Genomic DNA, 21,665 nt, shown 5'->3' with positions numbered 1-21,665 from the left:
TAGTAGTAGTAGTAGTAGTCGGTCGGGAGTTTTGCCTTTGTAACGGCACTCCCTGATGTGTCTACTGTCTGGGTCTATTATTTTCCTTTTTCTTTCATTCTTTTTTCTCTTATTGTCCAAAACTTGTGTACTGTTGTTTTCGTTTGTTCGGTGCGTTCATTTTCAAATAAAAATTTTCCAATGGTGTCGTCCTCTTCTTCCTCGTAAGGCTGTTGCAGCCTCACGCACTTTATTCTTTCCTCTGCATAGGCCGGGCACCAGAGCAGGAAGTGTCGCAGGTCTTCGTTTTCAGCTTCGCACATGTCACACTTGGTTTCCTCTTGCCGGTGTCTGTTTCTGTCTTTTAGTTGCATGTTGTTTGTCCTACATCTGAATAACACTTCTGAGGCTTGGTTGTTGTTGTATACCTCCTCTTGTCCTCCCAACTCCTGTCTCCATTTTCTATATATCTTAAGGCTTGCTTTCTCATTCATTTGCCTCTTCCACTCTCTTGTATCCACCTCTCTCATTCTCTGCTTTATACTCTCCTTTGTCTCATTCCTCACACTCACACTCAGTCCCTCTGTTGCTCTCAGTTCATTCAACAAATCTTTCACCCACCTACTTTGTCTCTTCTCTATCATCTCCTCTCCCACCCTTCTCACCAAATCGTTTCCTTCCACAAGAACATACCTTAAGTACTTCCACTGTCCCTCCCTTATCCTGTTTTTAACACTGGAGCTTCCTATCTCCCCCCTGAGTGCTGCTTCCTGTGCATACATTGGTGCCCTCAAAATCTTCCTGTACACCCCATTCTCTATCCTCTGCAACTTTTTTATGTCTGTCTTTGTGATGTTTATTATATTTGGCGGGGCGGGGCGGGGCCGCTGGTCCTGGTCTGGGGGACGGAAACTTGTTGGGAAGGAACGACTCCCCGTCAACGGCTCGGACTATGGATTTCTTTACTTGGCTCTGCCCAGGCCACCCAGCAATGAATGGGTACGGCAGGGAGTACCGTATGTCGATCGTGGGTCCAGCACGTGATCAGACCATGATGAATGACACACACATAGATACAGAGATACAGCGGTGTAGCCCGGGGATTTGCCACCCGGGGCTGACTTAATTTCAACTTGGCACACCACCCACCCAGCCAATCCCTCGACCCCTGAGTAAAACACCCACTTGAATTTTCATTTCAATTTACTGGGACTGAAAGAAAGTCTAAAAATTGAACACAAGCAAGGAACTGAGCGATAAATAGGTAGAAGCATTCACACACACACACACACACACACACACACACACACACACACACACACACACACACACACACACATATACAACAGTCAGAGAGTCATGTAAACAGGATTTTCGGAGATACGTAAAGAATGGTAAGAAATATAGGAATAGCATTCCACTACATGGATAAAGATATGATGAAAAAGATGATTACCACTATGATTAGACCAAAGATGGAATATATGGAAACACTGTCTCCCCATAAGAAGAAATACGTGAAAAAAAAACTAGAAAGAATACAAGGAATGCCAACGAAAATGGTTCCAGAACTGGAGGGATTGTCATATGAAGAAAGGTTAAAGGAAATGGACCTGCCAGCATTGTAACAAAGAAGAGAAAGGGGAGACCTAACTAAACAAATTTACAAATTGTGGAATAAAATGGAAGAATTAGATAACGAGGAGTTGCTACCAAGATAAGTAAGAAAAACCAGTAACACACGAGGACGCAGTAAAAAAAAAAAAAATGAGAAAAGGAAGATGCTTGAGAGACATATAAAAAAAAAAAAAAAAAAAAATATATATATATATATATATATATATATATATATATATATATATATATATATATATATATATATATAATTGTATATATGTATATATATATATATATATATATATATATATATATATATATATATATATATATATATATAGAATTTTAGCTTCCCGCAAAGAAACAGAGGGTTTTAACAGACTAAGTGAGTATGTAGTCTCGGGGGAGTGTACAAGTCCAGATATGGAGACAGGACCACACGAGTGTAGCTCAGGCCCTGTAAAATTACATCTAGGTAAACTAGGTAAATACACACACACACACACACACACACACACACACACACACACACACACACACACACACACACACACACACACACACACACACACACACACACACACGAGACAGGTAACACGAACAAAAGGACTGAAATTGTGAGAAACTATGCTGGTGTTACACCTTTCCTCCTCCTCCTCCTCCTCTTGCGATGTGCAGAATGAAGGAGGGGGGCGGGGAGATAAATTATGGGGGTGGACGGAGGGGCCAGCAGGAAGTGAGGGAGCAAAACGGGGGAGAGAAAAGGGATGGGAGGAAGACACGTGCTGGAGGATATATTTAATGTGGAGGAGGAGGAGGAGGAGGGAGGAGGAGGAGGAGGAGGAGGAAACAGGAATGAAGAACACGAGGAGGAAATGGAGGAAATGAAAGGAGGAGGAGAGAGAGAGAGAGAGAGAGAGAGAGAGAGAGAGAGAGAGAGAGAGAGAGAGAGAGAGAGAGAGAGAGAGAGAGAGAGAGAGAGAGAGAGAGAGAGAGAGAGAGAGAGAGAGAGAGAGAGAGAGAGAGAGAGAGAGAGAGAGAGAGAGAGAGAGAGAGAGAGAGAGAGAGAGCGAGAGAGAGAGAGAGAGAGAGAGAGAGAGAGAGAGAGAGAGAGAGAGAGAGAGAGAGAGAGAGAGAGAGAGAGAGAGAGAGAGAGAGAGATAGAGAGAGATCGAGAGAGAGAGAAGAGGGGGGGGGGAGCGTAGAAAGATGGAGGGAAATATAGAGTAGGGAGGAAAGGAGGGAAAGAAGGAGATAATAAGGAAAAAAAAAGATGAGGGGGGTAAAGGGAGGATGGAGTTCGGGAGATAAGAAAGCAAGGAGATAAGGAAGGAGGAAACAATGGTGGAGGGAGCGAAAGATGAGGGAAAGGAAGGAGGAAGTAGAAAGAGAGGGAAAGAAGGAGGAAGAAGGAAGGATGGAGGAAAGGAGGAGAGGGGAGGGAAGGGAAGCAACAGGACACCTTCAGGCTGACTGCCTAGAGGGAGGAACTCTCTCTCCGGACAGGTGCACAGCGAGGTAATCATGAAGAAAGTATATTGCTTAAGGCTGCAGAGAGAGAGAGAGAGAGAGAGAGAGAGAGAGAGAGAGAGAGAGAGAGAGAGAGAGAGAGAGAGAGAGAGAGAGAGAGAGAGAGAGAGAGAGAGAGAGAGAGAGAGAGAGAGAGAGAGAGAGAGAGAGAGAGAGAGAGAGAGAGAGAGAGAGAGAGAGATATTGATCTTGATCTTGATGTCACAGGTGGCTCGGGATTTCTCCCCAGCCAGGCCTTTATATCGGCAGCTCCTGTGAAAAGAAAACAAAACATGCGGGAAGTCAATGTTCTCGGGGCAAGATATCATTCCCTACATCTTTCACGCCACATGCCCTCCAAGAACTCTTTCACTGCCTCAATCACTCGTCCACTCGTCTCTCCACTGAGCCCCAGCAGCAGCACCATCCACTCCCTTCCAGTCCTCCCGTTTACATCACGTCCCATCTCGCTCAAAAACACATGCATCATCTTCGTTCTCTCCCTGTCATACTTCTTGCATTCCAGCACTACATGCTGCACAGTCTCGTCCACACCCCTGTCACACATCTGGCATACTTTGCTGCGGGACTCAGACCATCTATAGTTCCTTGCATTCACATCCAGACACTGCGCTCTAGCACGGAAAAGAAGATCACCTCCCAGGCTTCCCTCATACCACACCTCACACTTTGGGGCCTCTTTCTCCCTATACCAGTCGAGAGTTTCCTTCTGTCCATCTCATTCTTCCACTTGCTCAATCCCTCATCTTTAACTGCCATATCTATCACATTCTTCCACTTTCTTACATCCCACTCAAACCCCTCTCCATTTCTGTTTGTTATTCTCCATTCAAACACATTCTGTCTATCTTCAAAGGGTCGGTACACCCACCTACTTAGCATAACATTCCTGTCTATCATTCGCCCACATTTATTCGCCCATTTGCCATCTCTAATACTCCACAAGTATACTTTCCTTGCTAATCTTGCATCCTCCATTTGTTCCAGTCTCACTTTATATCTCAAGGTTGCCTTTACTAGTCTTTCCCTAAACGTGCTCCATCCCATGTCCCCCCTAAGAGCCTCTACTGCTGCAAACCTTGGTGCATTCAGTGCCATTCTTGCTACCCTATTCTGCCCCACTTCCAATTTTTCTATCTCACTGTCATTCCATGTCATCACATCCATTCCATACATAATGCTCGGGACAGCCACACTCTTCCAAACCTCACGGATGACATCATACTTGCTCGCTCTCATCCTCGCTGCACTCCCTAAACGGCCTACCCACTGGTTTGCCATACTTATCTTTACATTCTTGGCCCTGCCGCATCCATTTACCTCCAGAGAGAGAGAGAGAGAGAGAGAGAGAGAGAGAGAGAGAGAGAGAGAGAGAGAGAGAGAGAGAGAGAGAGAGAGAGAGAGAGAGAGAGAGAGAGAGAGAGAGAGAGAGAGAGAGAGAGAGAGAGAGAGAGAGAGAGAGAGAGAGAGAGAGAGAGAGAGAGAGAGAGAGAGAGAGAGAGAGAGAGAGAGAGAGAGAGAGAGAGAGAGAGAGAGAGAGAGAGAGAGAGAGAGAGAGAGAGAGAGAGAGAGAGAGAGAGAGAGAGAGAGAGAGAGAGAGAGAGAGAGAGAGAGAGAGAGAGAGAGAGAGAGAGAGAGAGAGAGAGAGAGAGAGAGAGAGAGAGAGAGAGAGAGAGAGAGAGAGAGAGAGAGAGAGAGAGAGAGAGAGAGAGAGAGAGAGAGAGAGAGAGAGAGAGAGAGAGAGAGAGAGAGAGAGAGAGAGAGAGAGAGAGAGAGAGAGAGAGAGAGAGAGAGAGAGAGAGAGAGAGAGAGAGAGAGAGAGAGAGAGAGAGAGAGAGAGAGAGAGAGAGAGAGAGAGAGAGAGAGAGAGAGAGAGAGAGAGAGAGAGAGAGAGAGAGAGAGAGAGAGAGAGAGAGAGAGAGAGAGAGAGAGAGAGAGAGAGAGAGAGAGAGAGAGAGAGAGAGAGAGAGAGAGAGAGAGAGAGAGAGAGAGAGAGAGAGAGAGAGAGAGAGAGAGAGAGAGAGAGAGAGAGAGAGAGAGAGAGAGAGAGAGAGAGAGAGAGAGAGAGAGAGAGAGAGAGAGAGAGAGAGAGAGAGAGAGAGAGAGAGAGAGAGAGAGAGAGAGAGAGAGAGAGAGAGAGAGAGAGAGAGAGAGAGAGAGAGAGAGAGAGAGAGAGAGAGAGAGAGAGAGAGAGAGAGAGAGAGAGAGAGAGAGAGAGAGAGAGAGAGAGAGAGAGAGAGAGAGAGAGAGAGAGAGAGAGAGAGAGAGAGAGAGAGAGAGAGAGAGAGAGAGAGAGAGAGAGAGAGAGAGAGAGAGAGAGAGAGAGAGAGAGAGAGAGAGAGAGAGAGAGAGAGAGAGAGAGAGAGAGAGAGAGAGAGAGAGAGAGAGAGAGAGAGAGAGAGAGAGAGAGAGAGAGAGAGAGAGAGAGAGAGAGAGAGAGAGAGAGAGAGAGAGAGAGAGAGAGAGAGAGAGAGAGAGAGAGAGAGAGAGAGAGAGAGAGAGAGAGAGAGAGAGAGAGAGAGAGAGAGAGAGAGAGAGAGAGAGAGAGAGAGAGAGAGAGAGAGAGAGAGAGAGAGAGAGAGAGAGAGAGAGAGAGAGAGAGAGAGAGAGAGAGAGAGAGAGAGAGAGAGAGAGAGAGAGAGAGAGAGAGAGAGAGAGGAAGGAAGGAGGAAAGCTGGAGGCATTCTGGGAGAGAGCAAGCTAATCAGGTGCAGTTCCCCGCTTATCCTCCTCCTCCTCCTCCTCCTCCTCCTCCTCCTCCTCTTCCTCCTCCTTTTCCTCCTCTTCCTCCATATCTCATGCTGACGGCAAAAAAAATATCCTTCCTCCCTTCTCGCAAAAGTTTGTCATTATTTCCTTTCTCTCTCTTTTCTTATCTGTCTCCAGTGAAAATAATATTTGAGAGAGATGTATAGAAAAAAGATAGATAGATGAATAGAAAGAGGAAGAGAGAAAAGGAGGGATGGGGGTTGAAGGAGAAGGAAGAAAAATAATTGATTGTAAGTATAAATAGCAATGAACGTATAAGTGGAAGCTAGCAAACTATTCCCGTAGAGTTAACTGAGCAAGCGGGGAGATTTTGGCGGGAAGAGGAATCTGGAAATGAAGCGATAAAAAGACAACCTGTATCAAGGGGAAAAAGAAGAGGAGATGGAGAGAGAGAGAGGAAACCAAATGAATAAAAATGAAAACGGCGAAAGGATAACTGAGGGGGAGTAAGAAAGAGATGAGGTAGATGGAAATACAGATGAATAAAGAAGGGGAACGATTGAAAGGGAGAGAGAGAGAGAGAAAGAAAAGAAAGAATGGAGAAAGAGGAAACCAAAATAAAAATGGGTATGATGAAAGGATAGCAAAGGGTCGGAGAGAGGAGTCTGATGAAATAAATGAATATGAAGAAAATGTAGAAAGATGATGAAAGATTGTGAGATATAGAGAGCAAGGGAGATGGAATAGAAGATGAAGGAGAAATAAATCGAAAAGAAGGGAAATAATGAAATATGGAGAACTAAAGGAGATAAGCAGGTAAGGGGAAATAAGGAAAGGAAAGAAAGGGAAGGGAAAGGAAAGGGAAGGGAAGGAAATCGAAACCAAGGACGTGGATATGTGGAATGAGGAGAGAAAAGTGAGAGGAGGAGGAGGAGGTGGAGGAAACAAGGATGGAAAGGGAAGAGGAGAGAGAAAAATGGGAAAAGACTGAAGAAAAAATACGTATATATGATGATGATGATGACAATAAAAATAATAAGAATAAGAATAAGAATAAGAATAAGAATAAGAATAAGAATAAGAAGAAAAAGAAAAAGAAAAAGAAGAAGATAACAAAATGGCGAAAAATGAAAAAAATAATGAGAAGAAGAAAAAGAAAAGAAAAAAGAAGAAAAAAAGAAAAAGGAAAAGAAGAAGACGAAGATCAAGAACAAGAACAAGAAGAACTAGAACAAGAAGAACCGGAAGCAACAACCAATTTAATGAATCGCAAGCAAATCTACAGCATCTCTCTCTCTCTCTCTCTCTCTCTCGCCCTCCACTTCCTGCGCGGCATAACGTAAGAACATTCCTCCAAGGATTAACTCAATGGGCCAGAGAGACCGACAGGTAGGTCTCAGAGAGGAGGAGGAGGAGGAGGAGGGAAGAGGGGGGGAAGGGAGGGAAGAAGGGAAGGAGTCCGTTGTTACTCACCCCAAGTCTCGTTCTTTTCTCGTCCTTTCTCCTTGAGTTCCTTTTCTTTCGTCGTCGTCGTCTAGCAGTTTATCTCTCTCTCTCTCTCTCTCTCACTGGACGAGGTCTCCGCTGTGGCCTCTAATGACTCACTCTTTGTTCTCCACACAGGTACAAACGACGTCACCACGACCCGGTCTGAGGAACTGCTGGACAAGTACCGTAGGCTCATCCAGCAGTATAAGACTAAATCCTAATATTTTGATTTCAGGAATTCTACCACGGACATGGGATGAGGGCGACTTCTACAGTAAGGCCTTCAGCCTCAACAACCGCCTGCAGACTCTCTGCGGAGAGCTTGACGTCGAATTCTTTAACGCCTGGAACGATTTCTACGGCCAGAGTAGACTTTTCCAAAGGACGGCATACACCTGTCCCCATCGGGGCAGCCAGATTTGGAAGGCTCCTCAACAACGCCGTACGTAACGCCCGAACAACAAAAAACGACTCTCAGCCACGTCCTTCCATCCCGCCCGTGTAAATAGACACCTCACACCGCAACAGACTCGTAACATTGAACCCTCCAGTACCTCTATTACCAAGCTTCAAGATAACCTAAGAGTCCTTAGTTTCAATGCGCGTAGCCTAAGAAACAAATTTGATGAACTGCGATGTCTTGCTCTGACAGAAAACTTTGACGTAATTGCCATAACCGAAACATTTATCGACACCACTAATATTGATTTAAGTTCCGAATATAACATAGATGGCTACAGATTCTTCAACAATGATCGTGTAAACCGTAGAGGGGGTGGTGTCGCCCTTTTTGTCAAAAGCTACTTGCAACCTACTGACAAAACACCAAGAAACAGTAACGTTGAACACTTGTGCGTGCGAGTAAACATTGCAAAAGTCAATTTAAATATATCTGTCACTTACAGGCCTCCGGGGCAATCACTTGATGGCGATCTTGAAATGTACAGCGTCTTAAGGCAGTCACTTAATAACAGCGACTCACTGATACTAGGAGACTTTAACCTCCCCATATCGACTGGGCGACACTGTCGGGTACAGAAGGTGAGTCCCATAGAATGATCGAATTTCTAGAGGAAAATTATCTAAGCCAAATGGTTTCTGAACCAACTCGACAAAATAACATACTTGACCTTGTTATAGCGACCCAAGATAACCTAGTCAGTAATGTCACGGTAGGAGAACACCTCGGTTCCTGCGATCATAAACTAGTGCGCGTTGACATTAGAGCTCAAACATCGGTGACTGAAAATAAAGTTAAGGTGCCCAATTTCAAAAGAGCCAACTTCGTAGAAATCTGACGAAAACTAATAGATATGCAACTATCAGATGACGGCAATGCAGAGGACGCCTGGCTAAACTTTAAAAATCACTTACTCACTCAGCAGGACACATTTGTCCCCTTGTGCGAGAAGCGAATTAACACTAATAAAAGTCCACCTTGGTTTAATAGCGAAATTAAACACTCAGTCAAGGAGAGAAAATTGTCTTACAGGTTAAAGAAAGACCAAAGCACGCCCGAAAACATTAGACTTTACAATGATGCAAGGCGACGAGTAAAAGATTAGTGCATCAGGCAAAGCGTAGATATGAAGTAAATATTGCAGCCAACTGTAAAATAATCCGAAATCCTTCTTCAGTTACATAAACAACAGAAAGGCGATCAGAAGTGGAATTGGACCTTTAATAAACAGCGACGGTGCACTAGTGACTGACAGCCAACACGTTGCAAACCTATTAAATAATTACTTTTCCTCGGTGTTTAATAATAACAGTCCTCCCACCACCACCACCAACACCAGTACTAATGTAAATCCTGAGCATGCATTGTCTAACTTTGAAATAAAACCCGATGAAGTCCTTAAAGCCCTCAAATCACTTAAAACAAATAAAAGTCCTGGACCTGATAAAGTATATCCAACTCTGCTGAAAGAAACAAAGAGCGAAATACTCTCCTCCCTCACAACCGTATTCAATATGTCCTTGCGACAAGGCATTGTCCCTTCAGATTGGAAAAAGGCTAACGTGACACCGATTTTAAGAAAGGAGACAAAAAGTACCAGGTAATTACAGGCCCATTAGTCTAACTTCGGTTGTAGGTAAGCTACTTGAGGGCATAATTAGAGACAAAATTGTGAGTTACCTTGAAAGCCACTCATTAATTGGGGACTCACAACATGGCTTCCGAAATAAAAGATCCTGCCTATCAAATCTATTAACCTTTATAACGACCTCTTCACTGTTTATGACGTAACCAAATCACTGGACGTAGTCTATCTTGATTTCCAGAAAGCGTTTGATAAAGTCCCGCATCATAAATTACTTTACAAATTAAAACAAATAGGTATTGACGGTCAGGTAAACCAATGGATCGCGAATTGGTTGAGCAACAGACAACAAAGAGTAGTGATTGACGGATTTAACTCAGAGTGGGCGCCTGTCACTAGTGGCGTCCCTCAGGGCTCGGTTCTTGGCCCAGTGCTCTTCATTATTTACATCAACGACGTGGATGTTGGACTCAATAACCGCATTAGTAAATTTGCAGACGACACAAAGATTGGTAACTCGGTTCTCACTGACGAAGACAGGCAAAGCCTCCAAGAGGATTTGCACAAAATTTCAGCTTGGTCGGATAGATGGGAGATGCCCTTTAACGTAGACAAGTGCCAGGTCCTTCAAGTTGGAACGAGGAATAAGAAGTTCGATTACGAAATGCGCGGCGTTAAACTCAAAAGCGTTCAATGCGTCAAGGACTTGGGGTCAAAATCGCGTCAAACCTCAAATTCTCACAGCAATGCATCGATGCAGCAAATAAAGCGAACAGAATGTTGGGCTTCATTAAAAGAAACTTTTTATATAAGAATAAAGATGTAATACTCCTGCTCTACAACAGTTTAATCAGACCCCACTTGGAATATGCGGTACAGTTTTGGTCTCCCCACCATGCAAAGGATATTGCTAAATTAGAAGGTGTTCAGCGTCGGGCAACAAAAATTATCCATTCCTTGCGAAAAAAATCCTACGAAGAAAGGCTTTCTCCCCTTAACTTGTTCTCTTGAGAAACGTCGCCTCCGAGGAAAACTGATCGAATGTTTTAAAATACTTAATGGTTTCACGAATGTAGACAGATCAACATTGTTTATGATCGATGACACTTTGCGCACGAGGAACAATGGCGTAAAACTCAGATGTAGACAAGTAAATTCAGACTGCACCAAATTTTTCTTCACCAACGTTGTAGTGCGAGAATGGAATAAGCTCCCATCATCAGTGGTCCAGTGTAACACGATTGACTCCTTCAAAAATAAGCTCGACCGTCACTTCCTTCAACTTAATATCAACTAGAGTAGAAATGCAACGTTTTGGAGTCTTCTGATTAATGTAAAATCACTTAGGTTTAAGGACAGACCACCAAGTCTGGACCATGGGGTCTGTGTGGTCTGATTTTCTATGTAAATCTATGTAAATCTCTCTCGTCTGTTGCTTTCCATTTAAACTTATCTATTATCCATCTACAGCATGTCCTACCTCCTCCTCTTCCTCCTCCTCCTCCTCCTCCTCCTCCTTTTCGATCTCCTTCTCCTCCTCTTCCACTTCGTGCTGCTTTTTTTTTTCTTTCTCGTTCATTTAAATTATCCGGCAGGATTCTCTCTCTCTCTCTCTCTCTCTCTCTCTCTCTCTCTCTCTCTGTCATTATCCCTACCTGTCCTATAGCATCACAAACACCTTCCTCCTCCTCCTCCTCCTCCTCCTCCTCCTTCTTTCATTTCCATATTGCGTTCTATTAGACTTCTTCCTCCTCCTCCTCTTCCTCTTCCTCCTCTTACCTGTCCTCCTATACCTGTTCTTCTCCTCCTCCTCCTAATACATACACACACACACACACACACACACACACACACACACACACACACACACACACACACCTTGAGGGGCGGGGGGTGGGGGGGCGGGGGGTGATTCCTTTGGACAAACGTTGATTCGGCGTCGCGTCAGGTGTGAAGCCAAGCGTGGGGAAACCGGACCACCACCACCACCACCTCTACCACCACCACCACTACCACGGCTATCTCTATAACGACCCTTCCTTCCTTCCTCTATAGCTACTAGGATGTCAACTATAGTGTATCGCTGCCACCACTTCTATTACTACCACCACTGCTATTACTACTACTGTTATCACCACTACTACCATTACCTCTCTAATGATCTCGGTGAAAGTAGTAGTAGTAGTAGCAGTAGTAGTAGTAGTAGTAGTAGTAGTAGTAGTAGTAGTAGTAGTATAGAAGGAAATATGTACGTAAAACATGTTGAAGATAAGCAGAAGAAGAAGAAGAAAAAAAAGAAGGAGAAGAAGGAGGAGGAGAAGGAGAAGAAGAAGAAGAAGAAGAAGAAGAAGAAGAAGAAGAAGAAGAAGAAGAAGAAGAAGAAGAAGAAGAAGAAGAAAAAGAAGAAGAAGAAGAAGAAGAAGAAGAAGAAGAAGAAGAAGAAGAAAATAAGAAGGAGAAGAAAAAGAAGCAGACCCCCCAAAAAATAACACGAAGTAAAAGAAGAAGAGGAAGAAGCAAAGAAAAAAAATAAAGACTAAAAATCAGAAACAAAAGAAGCAGAAACAGAAGACGAGCTACACTACACGCCCTTCTCCTTACTTAAAATAAAACAAAACACTAATGATTGATATTTTGGGAGGTTCGCCTACAGATGTGTTTCAGTATAATGGTTTTCCGGTTCTATGGCCTTCGTAACCCTGCTCTGTATAGCATCTCCAGTGGCCCTTAAGAACATTACAACCGCTGCCTATAACCAGGAGTGTTTGTGAGCGTCTCGTGTAGTGAATGGAGAGAGAAAAGCGAGTCATGTTCTCCAGCAGAGGCCAGGCCGTTACGATTTAAATCCCCCGAAATATGTAACACAACAATGCCCTTCTCGCCTACGCTTGCCTATGGACATTTTAACGTTGCGTGTTAGTGGTGGCGGGTGTTGAGTGTTTGTGTGTGTGTGTGTGGGAGGGGGGGGGGTGAGAGGTACGTGTGTGTATGTGTGTGTGTGTGTGTGTGTGTGTGTGTGTGTGTTTATAGAGGACAGGTGGTTAAGTACGGTGTAGAGGAGGAGGAGGAGGAGGAGGAGGAGGAGGAGGAGGAGGAGGAGGAGGAAAAAGAGGAAAAATGAAAAGAAAAAGAAAAAGAAAAAGATGAAGAAGAAGAAGAAGAAGAAGAAGGAGAAGAACAAGAACAAGAACAAGAAAACAAGAACATGAACAACAAGAATAAGAGGAAGAAGAAGAACAAGAGGAATAAGAACAAGCTTACAATTATACATCATTAGTTTATTTACCTCACTGACTTACCTATCATTTTCTATACCATCCCCATTCTTCACCGACACTAACTAACATTTCGGCGCCCAAGCACACACGTATACACACACATTCGACAAGGCTTTCGTGTGACCCTGGTGGGAGCTCGACAAGTTTTCTATACCATGAACGTGGAAAAAAACACTCGTGAGAACCCGACCGATCTCTTCTTCGGCCTTTGGAAATAGTTTTAATGTGAGAAGCGGAAGCGTCTGAGAATACTGACCCAAGAGAAAATAACGAGAGGTAAAAAGAACATCCTGAGCCAGCTTTTAAGGAACAAGAGAAGGATGAGGCATTATGGGGGACGTGAGTGTGTGAGTGAGCGATGCAATACGTAACGGGGCAGGTAGACGGACAGGTGCGTGGTCCAGGCGGTGATATATGGGAAAGACGAAGGTTTGAGGAACGGTAATGCATGACAAACAAGTGACTGAACCGGACAGACGAACAAACAGATGGACAGTCGAGCTAACGGACAGACAGATGGGCACACACAACGGACGGCGACGGACAGACTGAGAATCAAGGAAGCACAGGCATAGACAAATATACGGACCCACGAACAGACAGACAGACAGACAGAAAGAGACAGGTTCAAGCGATCTTTTTATTCTTCTTCATTTCTTTCTCCGTATATTCCTCTTTCTTCTTGTTCTTCTTCTTCCTCTTCTTTTTCTTTTTTTCTTCTTTTTCCTCTTCTTCATCGTCTTTTTATCTTCTTTTTCTTCTTCTTCTTCTTCTTCTTCTTCTTCTTCTTCTTCTTCTTCTTCTTCTTCTTCTTCTTTGCATCATTACATCATTTAAAAACTCGAACCGAACAAGTGGATGGCAGAAGAAAAGGAGAGGGAGGGAGGGAGGGAGGGGGGGAGGGAGGGAGGGAGAGCAGGTAGAGGAGGGAAAGTAGGAGGGAGGGAGGGGAGGGAAGGGAAAGGAGAGTTAGGTATACGAAGGAGAAAGGGAGGGAGAGAGGGAGGGAGAAGGGAGAGAAGGAAGGGAGGGAGGCAAGTATTTCATTCATTGCCTTACACCACCGCCCAAACAGCCTCTCTCTCCCTCCCTCCCTTCTCTCCCTTCCTCCTTCTCTCCGATGTTTAGTGAGTTCTCTCGTTACTTCAGACCGTTGGAAGGCGGCTCAGGGCTACAAAGAAGGAGGGAGAGGAGGAAAGGAAGGAGGGAGAGGAGGAAGGATGGAGGGAGAGAAGGAAGGATGGAAGGAGAGAGGGGCAGGGTAGGAGAGGAGAAAAACTGAGATCCCAAGGAGAGAAGAAAACTAGGAGGGAAGGAAGGATGAGAAAAAAATGGTTATAACATGAGAAGAATATGAAGAAGAGATGAGGGAAAAAAAGATGGATTGAACGGCGAACGGACTGGAGGAAGATAGGAAGGAAGGAAGGAAGGAAAGGTATAAAGAAGAAAGGAAGGGATGAAGATAGAAGGAGGGTAGGATAAGAATGAAGAAAGGGAGGGCGAAGCGAAGGGCGAGAAAAGAACGACAGACAGACAGACAGACAGACAGAAACCCACAAAACAAAGACAATCATAAAGACAGACAGATAAAACACTGACAAAGAAGACAGGCAAGCAGACAGACAGACAGGCAGATATATCGACGCAGATTGATAGAGGTATACAAGAAAAAAGTGGAAATAGAAAAAAAGAGAAAACAAAAAGATTGAGCTACGAAACAAAAGAATAAAGTAAAAAATAAACAATTCAAATAAAAGGAAAAAAATAATTGAAGGGAGTTAGCAATTTTTATAACGGGGCCAAATAATGCAAGTGAAGGAGAAGTGAAGGAAAGAAAATAAGTATAAAAAACCCATCTTGGTGATAGTAACATTACAGAATAAAACGTAATAATGATAATGATGATGATAATAATGATGATGAATGATGATAATTTGATAATGAACTGATGAGACACAAATAGCGAAGTAAGAGTATAATAACTAATTTAAATCTCTCTCTCTCTCTCTCTCTCTCTCTCTCTCTCTCTCTCTCTCTCTCTCTCTCTCACGGGCTTTGTTGATATATAACCATTCTCTTCTTCCTCCCTCCCACCTCCCACGCCCCTCCTCCCTCTCTTTATCCCCCCGCCCCCCTCTTAACAGGTGAAGGAGGGGTTACCTGGCTGAGAAGCGTCACTAATTACACGATTTTTGGCCGCTAACTCACCTGTATAGAGATTTCTTTTTTTATATCCTCTTCCTTTTTCGTCTTTCCTGCATTCTTTCTTTTTTATAGCGAATTTTTGGGAAGAGAGAGAGAGAGAGAGAGAGAGAGAGAGAGAGAGAGAGAGAGAGAGAGAGAGAGAGAGAGAGAGAGAGAGAGAGAGAGAGAGAGTGGGGATATTTCTCATCCTCTTCTCCATACATGGATTTATAGAGAGAGGAAAAAAGAGACTCCTTTTGAGAGCTCTTATCCCGTGTGTGTGTGTGTGTGTGTGTGTGTGTGTGTGTGTGTGTGTGTGTGTGTGTGTGTGTTTGGAGGAGGAGGAGAAGAGGAGGCGATAAAAGAACAAGAAAAATAACAAGATTATAAACAAGAAGAACAAGAAGAACAAACAGACGCAGGAGGATGAGGAGCGCTATAACATCACTAACAATAACAACAACATCATTAGAATTAACAATAACAACAATATCATTATAATTAACAATAACAACAATATCATTAGAATTAACAATGACAACAATATCATTAGAATTAACAATAACAACAATATCATTAGAATTAACAATAACAACAATATCATTAGAATTAACAATAACAACAATATCATTAGAATTAACAATAACAACAATATCATTAGAATTAACAATAACAACAATATCATTAGAATTAACAATAACAACAATATCATTAGAATTAACAATAACAACAATATCATTAGAATTAACAATAACAACAATATCATTAGAATTAACAATAACAACAATATCATTAGAATTAACAATAACAACAATATCATTAGAATTAACAATAACAACAACATCATTAGAAGCACAAGCACAAGTTTGAGCAGTGAGGTGAGGAAGATACAATAACAAGGAAAAAAAAAAAAGAAGCAGGAACGAAAGGTGAAAAAATGGATGAGGAGGAAATAGAAGAGTGGATTAGGGAGATATAGAAGAGTGGGAATTGATGGAAGGAATGGAGGGAAGGAGGAATGGAGACTCTACAAACAAAGAGAAGAAAGAGGGGGAGAGTGAAATGAGTGGAAGAGTGAGTGAGAGTGATTGACAGGAGGTGGAGGAGGAGGAGGAGGAGGAAGAGCAAGGTGGGTTGAAAAAGGGGTTGAAAGATTGAGGTCCTCGTAAAGGTAGATTGCATTTACTACAGGAGCGAGGAGGAAAAAAAAGAGAGAAAGGGAGGAAGAGGTGAGAGGGGTGGAAACATGGAGGTATAAGGGTGGAAAGGAGGAGGAAGAAGGGAGAAGGAGGGAGGGGTGAGAGGGGCAAAATGGAGGGAGAGGAAGGGGGAAGGGGGCGGCGGTAGGGTGCAGGGGAGGGCTGAGAGGGGTGTGATCCGGGCGGTAATCCTGCTAATCCGTCTTGTTATGCGTCGGGGATTAAAAAACGTCCCGGATTAGCCAATAACCCAACCAGCCAATCTGTCCTTCCTTCTTCTCTCCCTATGTCCCTAATTCCCTCCTTCCTCCTCTCGCTTTCTTCCTTAATAGTTGGGCAATCATTATCCTTTCTTTCCTTCTTTACTTTATTCCTTATTTCTTTTTCTTCATGAATGTCAAGGTAATCATTTTTCTTTCTGTTTTTCTTCTCTCATCCTTCCTTCCTTCGTTTTCTGAATGAATAGCCAGGCGGTTATTGTTTTTTTCCTTCTTTGCTTTCCTTTTTCCTTTTTCTGCTTTCTCTCTACATTTTCAGGGATTTATTCTTTTTTCCTTCCTTCCTTCCTTCTTTGAATTCTTCTTCAGCCTTCCTTGACTTCTTTTTCTCTTTTTCTTCTGTCTTTCCTTTCAATATATCTTTTTTTCTTCTTGTCTTCATTTATTCCTCTTTTCTTTTCTTTCCTTCTATCCTTCCTTCCTTCCTTCTTTCCTTCCTTCCTTTCTTCTAGCTTTCCTTCCTTCCTTCTGATCTTCCTTTCTTCTTCTTCATTACTTCCTTCCTTCCTTCTATCCTTCCTTCCTTCCTTCTATCCTTCCTTCCTTCCTTCTACCCTTCCTTACTTCCTTCCTTTTTTTCTTCCTTCCTTCTTTTTCCTTCCTTCCTTCCTTCCTTTTTCCTTTATTTCTTGCTCCTTCTTCCCTTTCCTTCTTTCCTATAACTCCTTTTAACTTGCCCTTACTTTCTCCCTCCTTTCTCTGTTTTTGTTCCGTCGTTCCTTCCTTCCCTCCATCCATCTTTCCTTCCTTCCTTCCTACCTTTCTTTAACCTTACCTTTTCTCCTTCCTTCCTTCCTTCACCCCAACCCCCCACAGCTAGCCAGTTCTTCCCTTTCTCTCCACCCTTCCCTTCCTCCCTCCTGCCTTCTCTCACTGATCAGCCCATCCATTCATCCTTTCTCCTCTCCTTCGTCCATCCACTCACTTCACCCATTAACCAGTCACCCAGCCTGACCATCCACCCTCCTCGGCCCCCTCCACCCCTCCCCACCCTCACCCCTCTCTTCCTCTCTTTCTGGCCTCCCTCCTTGCTCCACCCTTTCCTTCCTTCCTCCCTCCCTCTCTCCCTCCGTTTCTTCCTCCATTTTGTTGTCAAGGAAGAGATATAGATTGCGGGGAGTTTTATTATTATTATTATTATTATTATTATTATTATTATTATTATTATTATTATTATTATTATTATTATTATTATTATTATTATTATTATTATTATTATTACTATGTCGATGTGTTTTCGTCTCAGATGTCTTGTTGTACTTTCTATTTTGTATCTTTATATAATTTTGCTTCTCTTTTCCTCCTCCTCCTCCCCTCACCAACACACACACACACCACCACACACACACGCACACCAACACACACACACACACACATACACACACCATCACCTTCTCCTCCATGAGTGTAATACAAACATTTTTAATAGTCATGTTTGGAGGAACATTTAACGGAAACGCACGAAAAAACACAAAACACCACCTTTCCAGTAGCAGGAGCAGCAGGAGCAGTAGTAGTAGTAGTAGTAGCAGCAATAGGAGTTGTAATATCAATGTTAGTGCACTCAACAGTTGCGGACGCGGCCGACGCGTGGCAACTCCCCGTGGCCGTGCGGGTCATGATGGCGACGGTCGTCATTCTCATTCGTGGCCGGGGAGCCGCGGGGCACGCAGCCGTAGCGTGTGTCCTCAGGGGGCGGCGACAGTCATGGCGCAGCAGCAGCAGCAGACAGGTGGTGGCGATGCCGGCGGCGGCGGCGCCAACAAGCCCAAGATGACGAGGCCTGTCAGTGAAACAAGAAGGGTGAGTACAAGACTTTATTATTTTTGTTTTGTATTATTATTATTATTATTATTATTATTATTATTATTATTATTATTATTATTATTATTATTATTATTATTATTATTATTATTATTATTATTATTATCATTATTGCTATGATTAGAATTGTATTAGTTGTTATTTATATTGTTATTGGCGGGGCACAGTGGGGTAGGAGATTTAGTGTGCGGGGGCCAAGTTGGGCACCACCTCAGGTACCTAAGTGACGGCGGGAATACACCTGAACACCAGGACCCAGCAGGGTATCTTCACCCCCACCAGGCTGGCACGCGTTCTCTGCGGGGGCAGCCAGACTAGATCTTTCTACCCAACAGGTGCTTCACGTCCAGCCAGGTGGGCCCCACGTGGCTGCCCCGCCCCATAGTACGTGTCACCACTGTGGCCCCGCCACCGCCCTCGACACACACACCGTCGCTACAGGTCATTCTCCTTCCTCCACAGATCCGCAAGCCCCTGATGGAGCGGAAGCGTCGCGAGAGGATCAACACGAGCCTCAACGACCTCGCAGCGCTGCTGACGGAGGCAAAGATGGTGCGGCCTGAGGCTGCCGCCGCGATTGGCGGCGGCAGCAGTAGTGGCGCAGGGCGCGCAGCCAAGCTGGAGAAGGCAGACATTCTGGAACTGACCGTCAAACACATCCTGCGCCTCAAGGGACGCCGTACGGCTCCCAGCGGCACCTCCGTCGATGAGCCGAGCGGCACCAGTGCCACGCAGCCACGGGCGGCGGCTGCTTCGCAGGATACCTCTCAGGGCAACCCGCAGGACGCACAGGTTCTGCAGACTAAGTCTGCTGCTTCCATGTCTCACAAGGGCCAGCCTGAGTCACCAACCGAAATCCTGACAGAAACTGAGGTGCCCTGCGCGGCCCCCAGCCCTGCAGAGGCGTCCTCCGGCCCAGCAGAGGGAGCAGACAGCGGCGACAGTTATCGGCAGGGATTCCTTCGGTGCATTAGTGCCCTTAACAAAGTGCTGGACCGCGTGCCCGACACCGTCCTCCGACAGCGGCTGCTGCAGCACTTGCATGAATACCTGGCCGGCACGCAGGGCAGCACGTCTGACACCCCGCCTCATGAGCGGCAGCAGCAGCAGCAGCAGGTTGTTATCCCCAAGACGGAGCCGCCAGACCCCACCACGCCTGGCGACATCCCAGCGCCGCGCCTCACACTGGTGCCTACCAGGTTGCCGGGGGGCGGTTTCGCCCTCCTGGTGCAGGGGCCTCTGCCCCCCGCCGCCGCCGGCCTCCTCTCACCCGCAGCCACAGCTGCTGCCATCACTCAGGGCGAGGCTGGGGAGCCACCCCCTGCCACCATCACCACGTCGCCGCACCTTGGTAAACTGCCCTCCACAACCCCTGTGCCTTTTAGTGCCACAGTGTCTGTGCCTCCGTCCGCCACCATGCCAAGTGCCACAATGACTCCGTCCGCATCCGTGTATGTGCCTGAAGCAACGCCTCCGTCCAGCACTGTGCCCGTCACGACATTCTCCCCTTCACTGCCATCATGTACAACAATATCTGCCTGTGTCTCAGTGCCTTCGGTTACCACGGTGGTGGCGGCCGCCGCGGCGCCTGTCGCATCCCTGCTGCCACCCTCCACCACAGTGCTCGCTCCATCCAGCGCAGTGTCAGTACCACCAAACACCACAGTGCCTCTCTTAACAACTGTTGCTCTCACTCCCCCAGTGTCGTCTCTCCCCTCAACACCTGCCATTAGTGCAGTTACCGTGCCCACCCTCACCCCCACCACCACCACAGTGCCCCTACCCACCACCACAGTGCCTCCATCAACAACAGTGATCTTGACCCCTACGTTATCGTCCTTCCCCACAATGCCTGGCAGCAGCGCAGTGGCCACCAGCCCGGTGCCTCCAGGCAGCACAACAGTGCCGGTGACCCCGCCCCCACCCAGGCCCTACGCGGTGCTGCGCCCACAACCCTACGACCCTCCGTCACGACCCGCCACGCCCCACCCCTCCACCCCCACTAGCACACATTTGCTATCCGTGACCATGCCCACCGCCCCCACAACGTCTCACACCCCGCCCACGCTCACTATTATTCATACCCCGCCCACAACCACCCACACGACACACACGAGTCCCCACACCCCGCCCACGACCATTAATGCCCCACCCACCGCCATAAATGCCCAAACCATGACTCTCCAAATCCCGACCACGACCCCGCACCCTCCGCCCACGACCCTCACTACCTCGCAGGCCTCGCAGACGACAGTCAGTGTCACTCCATCGACCCTTAATCTCACGCCCACGATTTTCAATACCCCGCCCACGACCCCCCAGGCCCCGCCAACCAAGAGAGTGGGCATCCCGCGTCCCGGTGATCCTACATTGAGGAGCTACGGTGTCCTGCTGTCCCCACCCCTCACTCCCATCACCAGGGAACCCCCACCCCCACCCTACATCACCACCGCCACCTCCACCAACACCACCCCCAACACCAATGCCTTCCTGTCACCACCACCACCACCACAACCACCACCACCATACTACATCACCCCAACCACCACCAACACCACCACCACTCATGCTTTTCTGTCACCACCACCACCACCACCACCACCACCACCTTACCACCCACACCCTCATCACCACTATCCCTCTCCTACCCCCACACCACCACCACCACCACACCATCACACCACCACGCAGTCACCACCACTCTACCCCCACCCTCACCGATCAACCACTCCGCACCAAGATATCACCACCACACCATCACCAATTCATCACCGCAGCACCACCACCACCACACACCTGTACACCCCTTCCACCCCCTCCTCCCTCCCTCGGCCAGGTGTATCAGGCTTGCCCACACCTGCCCACACACCTCACGCCCACCACCACCATCACCACCACCACCAAACACCTCTTAACATGTATACCTTGCCACCTACACCTCCTACTCCACCTGTTCCACCTTCCATCTACCTCTCCCCTCCTCCACATCCTCCTCCACATCCTTCGTTCTTCTTTCACAGGCGAGGGAGAGGTGGAGGGAAGTTCATGGAAGTGGAGGAGAGAGGTGAAAGGGTACGTGTGGGCGGAGTGATGGTGGATGAGGCAATGGAGGAGGAGGAGGAGGAGGAGGTGGATGTAGGTGGAGAGATGGAGGAAGACATGCCTTATGACCTGTCCTTAAGGAGAACGTGGAGGCCTTGGTGAGGAGGAGGAGGAGGAGGAGGAGGAGGAGGAGGAGGAGGAGAGAGGAGGAGAACGACGACAATGACAACGACAACGAAAACGAGGACGAAGAAGAAGAGAGGAAGACGGAGGAGGAGGAGGAGGAGGAGGAGGAGGAGAACATGGAAGAGAGAGCAAAAGAAAGTCTGTTACCTGCTTTTCCATGTTTGAGGAGAAGGAGGAGGAGGAGGAGGAGGAGGAGGAGGAAAAATACTCAAGTTTACCCAGTGCTCAATAATCCGATCAAAAAATTGTACACGACAAACGAAACTTATTAGAAAAGAAGCAAAAGTATATATAAATAGCAACTTC

General features: G+C 46.1%; 1 protein-coding gene across 1 annotated transcript; it reads left to right on the top strand.

The window, feature by feature from the left end:
* The first annotated feature begins 17,708 nt into the window (after window positions 1-17,708).
* Window positions 17,709-21,335, top strand: LOC126998687 (mucin-5AC-like). The gene is made up of 2 exons (XM_050860689.1): window positions 17,709-18,110; window positions 18,594-21,335. Exons 1-2 carry the CDS (start codon window positions 17,709-17,711, stop codon window positions 21,333-21,335), a joined length of 3,144 nt encoding a protein of 1,047 aa, XP_050716646.1.
* The last annotated feature ends 330 nt before the right edge of the window (window positions 21,336-21,665 follow it).

This window comes from Eriocheir sinensis, chromosome 14, assembly GCF_024679095.1.
Source record: "Eriocheir sinensis breed Jianghai 21 chromosome 14, ASM2467909v1, whole genome shotgun sequence".
Taxonomy (NCBI): domain Eukaryota; kingdom Metazoa; phylum Arthropoda; class Malacostraca; order Decapoda; family Varunidae; genus Eriocheir; species Eriocheir sinensis.
This window is presented reverse-complemented; position numbering and strand designations above follow the sequence as displayed.

Bases quoted from the DNA above. Each gene is read 5' to 3' on its own strand.
- LOC126998687 (XM_050860689.1), top strand. From the start codon at position 17,709: ATGAGTGTAATACAAACATTTTTAATAGTCATGTTTGGAGGAACATTT. The intron at 18,111-18,593 runs GTGAGTACAAGA...CTTCCTCCACAG, and splicing joins CTGTCAGTGAAACAAGAAGG to ATCCGCAAGCCCCTGATGGA.